Here is a 12,861-nt window from a genome sequence, read left to right as displayed (position 1 = left end):
CCTGGCCACCTTCAGGGCTGTCTATATGCTCACCAGCTTTATTTTTCTTTGGAGAACTTTCCATTCCTGGACATTGTATTAAATGTTTATTTGTTATCCGTCCATTATCCATCTCCTTGCCAGCACTCCCTGTGAGCTCCATGAGGCTCCAAGATTACAACCACATGCCCAGAGCTAGGGTGGTGCCTGGCTCACAGCTGGCATCCAGTCAGTAGCAATGGAATGAATGAATGATCACCCTCTCTTCCTCTCCATCCCCACCCTCTCCTTTTTCACTTCCTCTCCCGCCCCATCTCCCCTGCCTCCGCCTTAAATCTGCTGGCATGACCAGCCCTCAGGAAGTTGTCAGGCAGGGGAGGTGTGTGCTCTGCACCCCTCTCCTTCCATCTCTCTTTCCCACCTCCCTTATGGGTACCTATCTCTCCTACCTGCAGCTGCTCGCTGCCAGCTCTGGCCCTCTTGGTGGGCAGAAGCTTAGGCACCCCAGACAATTGTAGGGAAATTGGAGGGCATTGGAGGGCAGCGGTAAGAAAGGATTCAGTACCTGCCGAGGAATGATGAATTGAGTCTCTCACCCATGAACAGGCATGCACTTTCAGGGCTCAGGTTCGGTCTCTAAAGCAGAATGTCATTCAGGGCACCCTTCAGTACCCATGACCCAGTGTCTCGCCTTTCCTGCAGGAGTCGGTGCTGCCACTATGGTGACTCAGCCCCTCTCTTCTCCTGATTCATTACCTGGGTTCTTCCTGCAGTGATTGACAGTATCCTTTTTTTTTTGAGATGAAGTCTTGCTCTGTTGCCAGGGCTGGAGGGCAGTGGCACAATCTTGGCTCACTGCAACCTCTGCCTCCTGGGTTCAAGCCATTCTCCTGTCTCAGCCTCCCGAGTACCTGGGATTACAGGTGCATGCCACCATGCCTTGCTAATTTTTGTATTTTTAGTAAAGATGGGGTTTTGCCATGCTGGCCAGGCCAGTCTCTAACTCGTGACCTCAGGTGATCCACCCGCCTTGACGTCCCAATGTACTGGGATTACAGGTGTGAGCCACCACGCCCAGCAAGTTGCAGCTCTTAATAGCATGGGCACCATATAATTTACTGCCCAAATGGGGTCATTTTTTAGAGTAAAAGTGGAGCTGTTAATAATTACGCTCGGCCTACAGGTGTAAACGAGACCACCCTGGGCAAACCAGGCACATGGTCACATTGACTAAGAGGAATATTCCCCTGCCTCCTGCATCTCCAGCCACAAAAGGAGCCTCAGCTGTTGGTCAAAGCTGCCCAATAGCTGAGCCCTTGCCTGCCCTTGGACAAGGGAGAAGACAGAGGGCAGGTTCCAAGAATGGGGTGGGGCTGTGGCAGGAAGGACGGTGCAGGCCCCAGAGCTATAATCAATGATCTGGGAGCCAGGTTGTGGAGCACAGGGCTGTGTCAAGGAGCAGGTGGGAGGTGGGCGGGTGTGGGACATGGCACCAGCATTTGGTGTCTGTGACTCTGAACTTGGCTTACTTGCAGGTGGCTTCTGCAGGCTCTCCACCCTCCCAGCTGCGTAAGTCCTGCCTGATTCAAGGAAAACAGGGAATTTTGGGGTCCTGTGGCTCCTCCAACGTTCTTTTCCTTTACCTCCTTGTGTAAATGTGGCCTGATTTGTACTTGGAGCATAAGTAGACCCCTACAGAGCGTGTGTGTGTGTCTGTGTGTGTGTGTGTGTGAGAGAGAGAGAGTGAGAGAGAGAGACAGAGAGAGAGAAAGGGACCTATTTCCTTCTATCCCTCTGTCTGTCTTACTCTCAGACTATTAATACAAGCCCTGAGTCTGGCTGTACCCCCAGAACATGTGCCCCGCCCCCTACAACAAAATGCTGCCCCTCCCAGCTAGGTCTGTTGTTTGTTCCTTTTCTGATTGGCGCCAGGCTTATAGACCCCATGTAGGTAGAATATAACTTTCCATAAATAACCTCTAACCCGACCTACAATTTAGCCTTCAGGTTTTTTTCCCCCTCGTGGTAATGGGATTGCAGCCTGGGCTGATCCATCCTGTATCTTCAGGTCCCAGAAAGCAGACCCTAGGTTTGGACATTGCTTGGAATTCCTGGTACCCCCATGTTGCCTTGCACATGGCAAGGACTCGGTACGTGTTGAGGAATGGTGGATTCTCTTCTACCCATGAGCAGCCATGCACTTGCAGTCTTTGCTTGGGCTATGCCTTCTGCCTAGAAGCCCCCTTCTCCACCTGGAAAATCTCTAAGCAGCACCCACTTTGTGAAGCTTTCCCTAACCACTATCCCTCATCCCCTCCACAGAGCAAATTACTCCTATCTTGGGTTCCCATAACACTTGGTACAAAACAGTGTGACCCGATTATTGCCCATGTGCCCACCAGGTTCTAAGCAGCTCAAGTGAGGGGTAGGGCAAGGAACTGAGCCCAAGTATGGCTGTGGGCAAAACATTTAACCCCTTGGTGCTTCAGTCTCCTCAGATTCAAACACCAACCTGGGGCTGGGTGTGGTGGCTCACGCCTGTAATCCCAGCACTTTGGGAGGCCGAGGCGGGCGGATCACTTGAGGTCAAGAGTTCGAGACTAGCCTGGCCAACATGGTGAAACCCCGTCTCTATCAAAAATACAAAAATTAGCCAGGCATGGTGGCACGCACCTGTAATCCCAGCTACTCTGGAGGCTGAGGCAGGAGAATCACTTGAATCCGGGAAGGCAGAAGTTGCAGTAAGCCAAGATTGTGACACTGCATTCCAGCCTGGGCAATAGAGTGAGACTCTGTCTCAAAACAAACAAACAAACAAACAAACAAACAACACAAACCTGACCCAGAGCCCATGTCCCCACCCACTGGACCGCACTGCCTCTCAGGGATGGAAGATGTCTGTTTCCTACCTGCTCTCATATTCTGGGCCCTGAGACACTCATGATGCATGGATTTTCTGCAGGGGCTCACCGAGGCCTCCTTGGGGGCTGGAGCCACAGGAAGGGACCGGCCACTGATACCCACTCACACCTATCAAAGACTTGATGATGATGATTAATTCAAGTGGGTTATTGGTAGTTAAACTGACAAGTCATCGGGAGGGACCTCAGCTTTCTTTGTGGGGGTGGGTTCCCCCAAGGTAGGCTGGACTTAATTTAAAGCTTTCCAGTTGACCATCCCACCTTAGGGCAACTGAAGAGTAACTTTAGGGTTACTCTTCATCTGAAGATGCTAACTCAGCTAGCATCCAGCACTATTAAGACACCTTGGGGAGGCGAGACTTTGAGAGAAGTGCAGGAGGCTGGCTCACTTTTGAAGATCCTACATTTCTACCCGGGAGGCATAAAATCCACACTTCGAAGAAGATAAAGTTTCCTGTGAGCTGGTCCTGAATTGTACTTGGCTTTGTGTTGTCTATGCCAGTACTAAGCAGGACTTGGCCAGGCTGGTCCTCCATGAATGACTGTCAAATGGAAAACAGAATTAGGAACCAAAGTAGTGGTGTAGACAAAAGGGGCTGGAACCTCAGAGGAGAGAGGGATCATGGGAGATTGGAACATCTCTGGAAGGTTAGGGGAAGAGATGACAAGTAATGTGAATCCTAAAGAAAGAGGATTAGTTATTGGGGGTGCTAAGTGTGGATGGCAAACTAAGGAAGCAGGGATCTGCATGACCATTTGGAGTCAGTAGGAAGCTTGGTGGAGTGGGAGGTGGGAGTCAAGCAGAGAAGGCCTCCCATGTCAGATAGGGAAACTGCACTTGATCCTGGGCAAGGGGGAGCTATGGAAGGCTTTTGAGCAGGGGAGTGATACAATGAGAACAGCATTTTTGGAAGCCAGCATGGAGGGGAGGCTGCTAAAAGGATACAAGGCTGAGGTTATTACCATGCCCTGGGTGAAGAAATGCGGTCTGGGTTTGGAAAGGAAGGGATAAACACGACTTTTCAAAGGAAGACATAATTGCCACAAGGGCCACCAGAGAGCAGTCAAAGGTGTGTCCAAGGTTGGAGCTCTAGTGACCAAGAGAAGGGTGTCAACTTTGACAGAAATGACATCATGTGTGGTTGACAAAATGAGACCACATCCTTTCGGTCATGATTCATTGTCTTTATTAACAATGTCTCTGGACTCTGGAAGAACAGACTGTTAATTCATAAAGCAATATTAACATTGTCATTCTCTACAAGAAAAACTTTTGCATAAATAACTTAAGTGAGAAAATAAATATGTAACTTAACGCTTTAAAAACCACTACTTTCATTCTTGTGGACAAGTCCCACGTGGAAGAATTGCAAAAAAACGACCAGTCCTGCAGGCTTTCATATGTCATGTGCTTCTGTTTAAAACTTTTTTTTTTTAACAATTAAAAACTACACAGAAAGTAAGAGGTTGTCTGGAAATGATTTTCAAAAAGATTTTTGGGTGGCAGCTATTATGCTCTGCAGTTTCTCAGCATATGTACAGCACTTGTAGTTTTTCCCCCAATAATATTCTTTTAGTGTAAGATATGCCATCACATGTAAGAGCAGTAAGAAGCTGTTTTCTAGGCAGAAATGTGTCTGTGAGTGGTGGGCAGAAGGTGGTGTCTCAAAAGGGATGTGCTGGTCTGTGAGTTTGTGATGGCTGCTCCCTCGGGCCTGCAAGGCCAGTGTCCTGGAACCTTTCACTTCTCTTCGGAAGGTGACTTTAAAATATGGCTATGGGTCGGGGGAGGGATGCTGCTCTTTGGGAAGTTGGGGAGGATGTGATTTCTATCCCTCCCACCACCCTCGGACCCTCTCCTTTTCTACCCCAATGGATGATGTTATTTCTTTGACATGGAGGGGTGGAGGTAGCCAAACATCTGGGGAAGCCAGGCTGGGAAGCAGCATAGCTTCTTCCAGGAATTTGTCAGCCGTAAATATGTCAGCCATAAATAGACTCTTTACTTTTTTTTTTCTGTTTGTTTTTCATCTTTGGCTGTCAGAAGAGAGCATCACAACTCTGAATTCTGGAAGTGACCTTGGCACTGAATCAATGCAACCGCATTCATTCTCTCTCTTTCTATCTCTCTCTCTCACCTCTGCCCATTCAAAAGGCACTGGAGTCCTTGGAATCATATGCCAATAGTCTCCTCGAGCTCGTATTCCCACCTCCACCCTCATTTTACAAAGTGGAAATTGAGGTCCCGAAAGAGAATTGTGTAGTTCAAGGTTACACAGCAAGTTAGTGGCAGAGCCAGGACTAGAAACCACATCTACAGTTGCCCCCAGTCTTGTGCTCTGGGCACACCGCAGGCTTTATGATGGGCAGCGAGGTGCAAGGGGGAATCTTATCCAACTTTCTTAACCAGTCCCTGGACTTTCACACTCCCACACCGCTCCCTTAAAACCCCAGGGCGGTGAAAATGCTTCCATTTCTGCCTCGTCTGAAGTGGGACCAGCAAAGGTAGGCGGCCCCAGAGGCGGGGCTGCGTGGCTCAGTGTCTGTGACTCTCAATTCCCTCCCCTGCCCCGTGGGACCCCTCAGCTGGCGGGCTGAGGGGGGCCTTGCCGGCGCCCGGGATTCCTCAGGGCCTGGAAGGTCTCAGCCCCCTGCCCTGGGTTGCAGGCATTTACAATGAAATATAAACAATCAAACCACGCGCAGAGGACAGAAATGTGGGGCTCGGGGTCAGGGCCGGGGCGCCCGCCGGTGGGGAGGGGCGCGGGCGGGCTCTAGTAGGCGTTCTCCAGCTCGGCCTGGTTGGCTTTGGCGCTCCGGGCGCGGGGCCGCGGCTTCCGGCCCTTCTGCGGCCGAGCGGCCTCGGTCCCGAAGTCCTTGAGCTCCGACTGGTTGTGGAAGCGGGTGAGGCGCTTGCACTTGCACGAGGCCACCAGGCGCACCTTGCGCGCGCGCGGCGCCGCACCACCGGGACACAGCAGCTGCACGCGCTGCGCGCGGTAGCGGTCGGGGATGCAGCGGAAGTCGGGTCCACTAGGTCGCCACCACTTGCCGCGGCCGATGGCGTTGGGCAGCAGGCGCGCCGGGCCGCACTGGCCGGAGCACACCAGCTCGGTGACCGGCTTGGCGCTGCGGCACGGCCCATCGGTCACATAGCGGGTGAAGTGCAGCTCGCGGCAGCTGTACTCGGACACGTCTGTGGAGAGAGGCGCGCGTGAGGGTGGCCGCCCGCCTGGCCACCCCTGCCCTGGACCGGCCCGTCTCTCTCCACCCCAGCCCTGCTTTTGCCAAGCCTGTCTCCAGAGGCTTTTGCCCCTGAACATCTATTGCAGGAAGGTCCCAGATGCTCTAGAGCTGGTGGAAAGCTCTCCTGCGCACCCTGTCCCCTCGGAGCCAAATGACTGCTGGGGTTCAAACACCAGGGCTCCATCGCTCACTGCAGGTGTCATCTTGGGCAAGTTCCTTAACCTCTCTCTTCTTCCTGTCTGCAAAATGGGCCGCCCCAAGCATTGCGAGTTAATCCATTACACACGCAATGCAGAGAATACCATTTGGCACATATAGCTGAAAGCGTCGGCTGTTATGTATTATTATTATCATTTCTCTTCTGGGGTCTTCTTATGATTTAAGCCACACTTGTGCCGCAGGGTCCCTGGCCTGGGCAGGGTAAGTACTCAGCACACCTTCTGCCTGGCTCTGGCTTCTCCCAAATTCCTTTTCCAGCCACTTGGGAGGGGTGGACAGGGGATGGAGAAAGGAGTAGAGGTTAATTGAAGGTAATAAATCAGGGCAGCTGCTGTGGAGGCGAGGGACTGAAGGGGAGGTGATCAGGACAAGAATTCATTAGACTTGAAAGGAATCAAAGGCAGTGTGTCCAACCCCCTCATTATCAATGAAAATACCGAGGCCCAGCCAGAGAAAAGAACTTGCCCAAAAGGCTGGGCTACATCTCCGGACTCCACTTCCCTGGGGTCCCAGCATCTTTTGGCTCCGGCAAGAGTGGAGGCTCTGCGTTCGAGCATCCATGGGAGGCTGGGCTGGGGGATGGAGCTGAGGGCTGCTTTTTACTGTAGTTACTTTCCTACCATAGGGTCCCTGAGCTCTGACCCAAAACCTACAGGTTCAGCTGCCACAAACATTGACCTGGCTCTCTGCTGGGCACATTTCTTGTTCTGTGTTATCTGAATGGGCGCCTCATGGTGATACTCCCTGGGCAGGCAGAGATTGGGCTCCGAGGCCTGGCCTGATCCCCTGCACACACCTTGACCATGTCTCCTATGGTGGACTTAGATGGGTGGGAGCTTTTTAAATAGCTGGTCGTCGTGTGAGTACCAGTCCACCCCCAAAGGTTTCATGGGGATAGTTCCAATGTGACAAGAAAGAATGAAAAATAGTCTTAAGACCAAACCAGAGAGGGGACAGAGAAGGCCACCCCCCACCCCCACTCTGAAGAGCAAGCACAGCAGGGGAGATGTGGCCACTGCCATCGTCTGGGGCTGCTTTCTGGTTTGTGGGCTGGTTTGCATCCTCACCTCTGCAGGGCTGGGGTGTGTGTGTGGTCAGGGGGGCATTTGCCCAGGGAAGGGGGCATTTTGCAGCTTTTCGAGAATAGCGCCCCTAGGCCAGGCACTTCCTCTGCAGATCATGACTTTGTTTTGAGCATGTGGCTTCCTCAGGGCTGTGGCCTCTCGTGGGAGTCCAGCAAGGTGGACATTTTGTGTTTGGGTTCCTTACAGCCCTTCAGGCAGTCACTGGAGCCTAGCTGACCTTGCCTAGAAGGGGAGCTGTAGGAGGAAGTGCCCTTGTCCTCCATTTCAAAGACAGAGGGTCCTGGCTGGCCTCCCATGCAGTTGCCCTTTTTAGCACCCCATAGCCCCAACAGGTTGTGAGGCAGGGAGGGCTGGGGTCCAGGAGCCTGGGCAGTGGACTTCTCTGCCACCTGGATAATGGCCAGAGGACAGGGAAGCTCTTAGTCTGAAGTGTCATTCCAGAACCCCCCATGGCCTCATGATTTCTGCCAATTGTAGAGCCAGATGCACACTGTCACCTGGGCTTCTCTGTGCAGGCCTGACCAGGAACCCAGGGTTCCTCTTCCTTCTCCCTCCCCTGGAATGAGGCAAGGTTGGGACTGGGGTGGCTGCTGAGGACAGATGTCCCTACTCCTGCACAGAGGATGCTGCTCTCCCCTCCAGGGCCTGGACTCAGCTGCACCCATGTCAGGGGCTAAAACTGTGCCGAAAACTCCCATTCCTTCAAGTGCCAGCTCCCTGGGCAGGCTGTGGGCAATGCACACTGCAGGGGTGCCTCTCTGGCCTTCCTCTCCCACTGCTTTGTGGAGATCTGTCCCCCACACCCCCCCACACACCAGGGCTATCTTGCAGTTGGATCAAACCAGGTTCACACCTCAGCTCTTCTCACTACCAAGTTACTGAGTGCCTGGAGCCTATTTCTTCCCCTTCGAGCTGGGGGTTCACCTCCTGGGGATTCCATGATGTGGGTCTGTGTGGTGGGGACAGCCACCACCAGCATAGAGTGTCCGGTGCCCCACAGGTGCTGTTCTGTGGATGGGAGGCTCCCTTACCTTGTTCCCTTCCCAGTGGTACCAGCAGCTGGACGTGCCTCCTATATTCCCAGGAGGAGATTCTTTGAAACCTTTTCTTTTCTGAGCCCCTGAGCCTGTTCTGATGCCCTGATGCCATACCCTCACCACCCCAGCCTCCTCCCTGCCCTGAGCTCTCACCAGCGTCTGTTGCCTCATGCCTCTGCACCTGAATTTGAAGGCTGCACCAGCGAGCCATCCTTCCCCCACCTCCAGGCAAGACTATTCCTCGACCAGTGCTGGCAGAGGCCAGCAATCTTCACTGGGTCTACCCCAGTCTTCCAAGCCTCCCAAAGAGAAGTTTCTAAAACCTCCCCAGGATCTTTTACTAAGAATTCTCTCCTCCACCCCATACCTTTGGTCTCAAAGGGGTGGTGGGGAGGCCGCCCTCCGTTCTCTGCCCGGTTCATGGTCTTGTTGTTCTCCAGCTCCGGTGGAGGCTCGGGGTACTCTCCGAGCTCGGGGATGATTTCCGTGGCATCATTCTTGAACGCCTGCCACCCCTGGCCCTCCACTACATGGAAGGCTGTGTGTACCAGCAGGCAGACGAGACACAGGGCCAGTGGGAGCTGCATGGTGCCAGCCAGAGGAGGGCACGCCACCTTCCAGTAGCACAGGCTCTGGTCTCCAGCCGAGACACGGTCGCCTTTTTAAAGCCCCTCTCTGCTTCATGCCAGCCAATGAGGACAGGCTGGGGCAGGGCTGGTCCCATGTTTCCCTCAGCCCCGGGGGGAGGGAAAGGGGTGTGCTCAGAGCAAACCCTCCCCAAAGACTTCTCCTGTAGCTCAGCAAACTTCCAAATTGCTGCTGGCACTCCCAGGTGACCCAGAGAGAGGGGGCGTGTGAGGCAGGGCCCAAGCCTGCTCTCCGGCACCTCCCACGTGCTGGCGGCTGTGGTTTTCAGATATCAAAATGAGCTCCGGCTTTTAATTGTCTGTCTCCCTGGGCCCTCGGGCATTCTCAAAACAAACTGTGGACCCGCTCAACAAAGAAAATGTGCAGTTCTGAGTGCTTCGCGGGGCTGAGCCCGGCCTATTCCATTTCTCAGGCCAAGTTCATTTGTCACCCCACCAACAAATGGCCCAAGGCGTTTCTGTTTACCCCCATAGACCCAGCCAGAGGCAAAAAGATGCTTTTAAAGAAATCCCATTGGTCCCAACTCCACAAGTCTCAGCATTCATTGTCCTAACCAAGAAAGCCTCTCTTGGTATTCTCTGGAAGGCAAGAGAGAGAACTAGAGGGTCAGAGCAAGGGTGCCCACTTGGGAGAAGGGGCAGGATTCTGGTTACAAATCGAGGATGCGCTGGTCACTCAGGCTCCTGTGATGGACAGCACAGAGGAAATCCCAGCTCATGCTCCTCAGGGATCCTGTGCACTGTGACAGGCACTTCTGAGCCAGGGCACTCACTGTGGCTCGCAGGGTGATGTGCTGAAGACAGTCATTTCCCCAACCAGTCTGTGTGTGTGAGAAGACAACACCAAATTCCTTTCCTTAGCAAAAGCCACAGCCAGCGTTTTTAGTGCTGACATTTTATTTTCTTGTCTTCCAGCTGCTTACATTTTTCAAAAACAGTTTTGAGTCCTGTATGGAAAGCTTCATTGGTGCACACCACAGGATGTGTTCCATGAAGCCATCCCAGGACCAACTGGTCACAAAGAAGCCAAGAGAAAAATGCTGCCTTGGCCCTGCATATAATGAGCCACACAGGGCCGGGGCGGGGGGCGGGGGGGTAGGTAGAGGCGTGGGGAAGAAGGGTTCACACCTGAGGTGCAAGAAGAGAAAGGAAGGCCAGAGGAATCTTTCATTGAAGACAGATTGTTTGAGGACAAGCAGCTCCTGTGAAGAGGCTGCCCAGATCCTCTGGTATTTTAACTGGGCAATGAATCAGTATGCCCCACCTGCAGAGCCTCTGCAAGTCCTTTGCCACCTGCCTCAACTTGCAAGTCGCTGTGTCCATCTGCAGCCGACTGTCCTCCTTTCCATCATCCATCATCTGACACATGAATGCAGCTGCTCTGACAGTTTTACAAGCCAGACAGAAGCCCCCTCAGGAAGGGCCCTCTCTGATACCTGCTTCCTAAGTCAGTTTCCTTCAGGGCAGATGAAAACAGCTGTGGCCATTGTTGGGGGTGATCTATCTCTCCCAGCAGAGCCGGTAGTGTTGTGAGAAGCTGGCCCTCCGTGCCACCTCCCCTTGTCTATGACCCTCCAGCCTCCTTTTCCCTTGCTCTGGAATGTGGACTGTTAACCCTCTCATGACCAGACGACTGCCTTCTTGCAATGGACTTGGGAGAGAGCAGTTCTGATGCCTGGGTTCCTTGAGCAGGTAGGATGGATGCTTATAGCCCCACCTGCTGTTGGGAGCGGCTGGACCGTCTGCATTAAACAGAGGCAGTGGGATTCATCCCTGGAACGCGTCTGCCACCTGCTGGAGACAAAAGGAGGGGTGACTGCAGGATGGCAAGTCTCAGGACCGGACGTGATTTCCTTTCCTTTCCTTTCCCTTTCCTTTCCTTTCCTTTCCTTTCCTTTCCTTTCCTTTCCTTTCCTTTCCTTTCCTTTCCTTTCCTTTCCTTTCCTTTCCTTTCCTTTTTCCTTTCCTTTTTCCTTTCCTTTCCTTTCCTTTTTCCTTTCCTTTTTCCTTTCCTTTTTCCTTTCCTTTCCTTTCCTTTCCTTTCCTTTCCTTTCCTTTCCTTTTTCCTTTCCTTTTTCCTTTCCTTTCCTTTCCTTTTTCCTTTCCTTTTTCCTTTCCTTTTTCCTTTCCTTTCCTTTCCTTTCCATTTGGAAGTGAAGTAATATTAAACGGAAAAAGAAGAATGCAGTGGACTTGAACCTCTAAATGATCCCCACCCCTCTGAATGGCTCAGCGAGAACCTGCTGTGACATCTTCTGCCGTTTCATTTAATGTTAAGTCATTGACAGCTCTTTATTTTTACTCAGTACACAAACTTGTCATTGTTCACAGTATTCCCTGGAATTAAACCCCCAGGGTTTTAGCTGATTCCTATTGTGAGTAGTTTAGGTTATTTCCAATTTTTTTTCCTATTTTCAGCAGGGTTGCTATGAACATCCTTGTACGGCTGAAATTTTTTTTTCTTTCTTTTTTTGGCAGATTCTCTCTGTGGCCCAGGCTGCAGTGCAGTGGCACAATCTTGGCTCACTGCAACCTCCACCTCCTGGGTTCAAGCAATTCTCCTGCCTCAGCCTCCCGAGTAGCTGGGATTACAGGAATGAACCACCACGCCTGGCTAATTTTGTATTTTTAGTAGAGACGGGGGTTTCTCCATGTTAGTCAGGCTGGTCTCGAACTTCTGACCTCAGGTGATCTGCCCAACTCGGCCTCCCAAGGTGCTGGGATTAGAGGCATGAGCCACAATGCCCAGCCTCAGAGTAATTTTTTAAATTAAAATTTTAAAATGTGGATATAATTATAAATTTAAATATACTTATAAGAAATAAAAGCCTGGGCAACGTGGTGAGGCCTAGTCTCTACAAAAAATTTAAAAATTAGCTGGGCATGGGGTCGCACGCCTGTGGTCTTAGCTACTTGGGAGGCTGAGGTGGGAGGTTCACTTGAGGTTGAGGTCGAGGCTGCAGTGAGCCATACTTGTGCCACTGCACTCCAGCCTGGATGACAGAGTGAGACCCTGTCTCAAAAAAAAAAAAAAGAAAATGCAGACTCCGTGTATCCTTTATCCAGTTTCCCACAACGATAACACCTTGTGAAACTATAGGACAATATCACAACTAGGATATTGATATTGACACAATTTACCAATCTTACCCACATCTCCCGTGGTTTAACCTCCACTGTGTGTGTGCACACGCATTCACGTGTGTGTATACTTAGTTCTATGCAATCTTGTCACGGGTAAATTTGGGGATCCACCACAGTCAAGATAAAGCACAGCTCTGTGACCACAAGTCTTTCTCCTGTTGCCCACCTCCTTCCCTCCTTTTCCCTCCCTCCCACAACTAACCCCTGGCAACTACTCATCTAATCTCCATTTCTGTCATTTTTTTTTTTTCACTTCAAAATTGTTACATAAATGCGGCCAGGTGCGGTGGCTCACTCATGTAATCCCAGCACTTTGGGAAACCGAGGCAGGCAGATCACTTGAGGTCAGGAGTTCGAGACCAGCCTGGCCAACATGGCGAAACCCTGTCTCTACTAAAAATACAAAAATTAGCTGGGCATGGTGGCACGCACCTGTAATCCCAGCTACTTGGGAAGCTAAGGCAAGAGAATCGCTTGAACTCAGGAGGCGGAAGTTGCAGTGAGCCAAGATCGCGCTACTGTGCTCCAGCCTGGGTGACAGAGTGAGACTGTCTCAAAAAAAAAAAAAAAAAAAAAAAAAAGT

At 51.8% G+C, this 12,861-nt stretch overlaps 1 protein-coding gene across 1 annotated transcript; it reads right to left on the bottom strand.

The window, feature by feature from the left end:
- Positions 1-4,070: 4,070 nt before the first annotated feature.
- SOST (sclerostin) lies at positions 4,071-10,602 on the bottom strand. The gene is made up of 2 exons (XM_004041540.5): positions 8,855-10,602; positions 4,071-6,096 (listed from the first exon to the last, which is right to left on the bottom strand). The coding sequence occupies exons 1-2, from the start codon at positions 9,072-9,074 to the stop codon at positions 5,675-5,677; spliced, it is 642 nt and encodes a 213-aa protein (XP_004041588.2). The 5' UTR covers positions 9,075-10,602; the 3' UTR covers positions 4,071-5,674.
- Positions 10,603-12,861: the final 2,259 nt, after the last annotated feature.

This window comes from Gorilla gorilla, chromosome 4, assembly GCF_029281585.2.
Source record: "Gorilla gorilla gorilla isolate KB3781 chromosome 4, NHGRI_mGorGor1-v2.1_pri, whole genome shotgun sequence".
Lineage (NCBI taxonomy): Eukaryota > Metazoa > Chordata > Mammalia > Primates > Hominidae > Gorilla > Gorilla gorilla.
The sequence above is the reverse complement of the archived record's forward strand: the minus strand, read 5'-3'. Positions and strand labels throughout refer to the sequence as shown.

Excerpts from the sequence above, each read along its gene's own strand:
- SOST (XM_004041540.5), bottom strand. The coding sequence starts at position 9,074 with ATGCAGCTCCCACTGGCCCTGTGTCTCGTCTGCCTGCTGGTACACACA. Across the intron at positions 6,097-8,854 it reads CCACCCCTTTGAGACCAAAG|ACGTGTCCGAGTACAGCTGC; the intron begins GTATGGGGTGGA and ends CTCTCTCCACAG.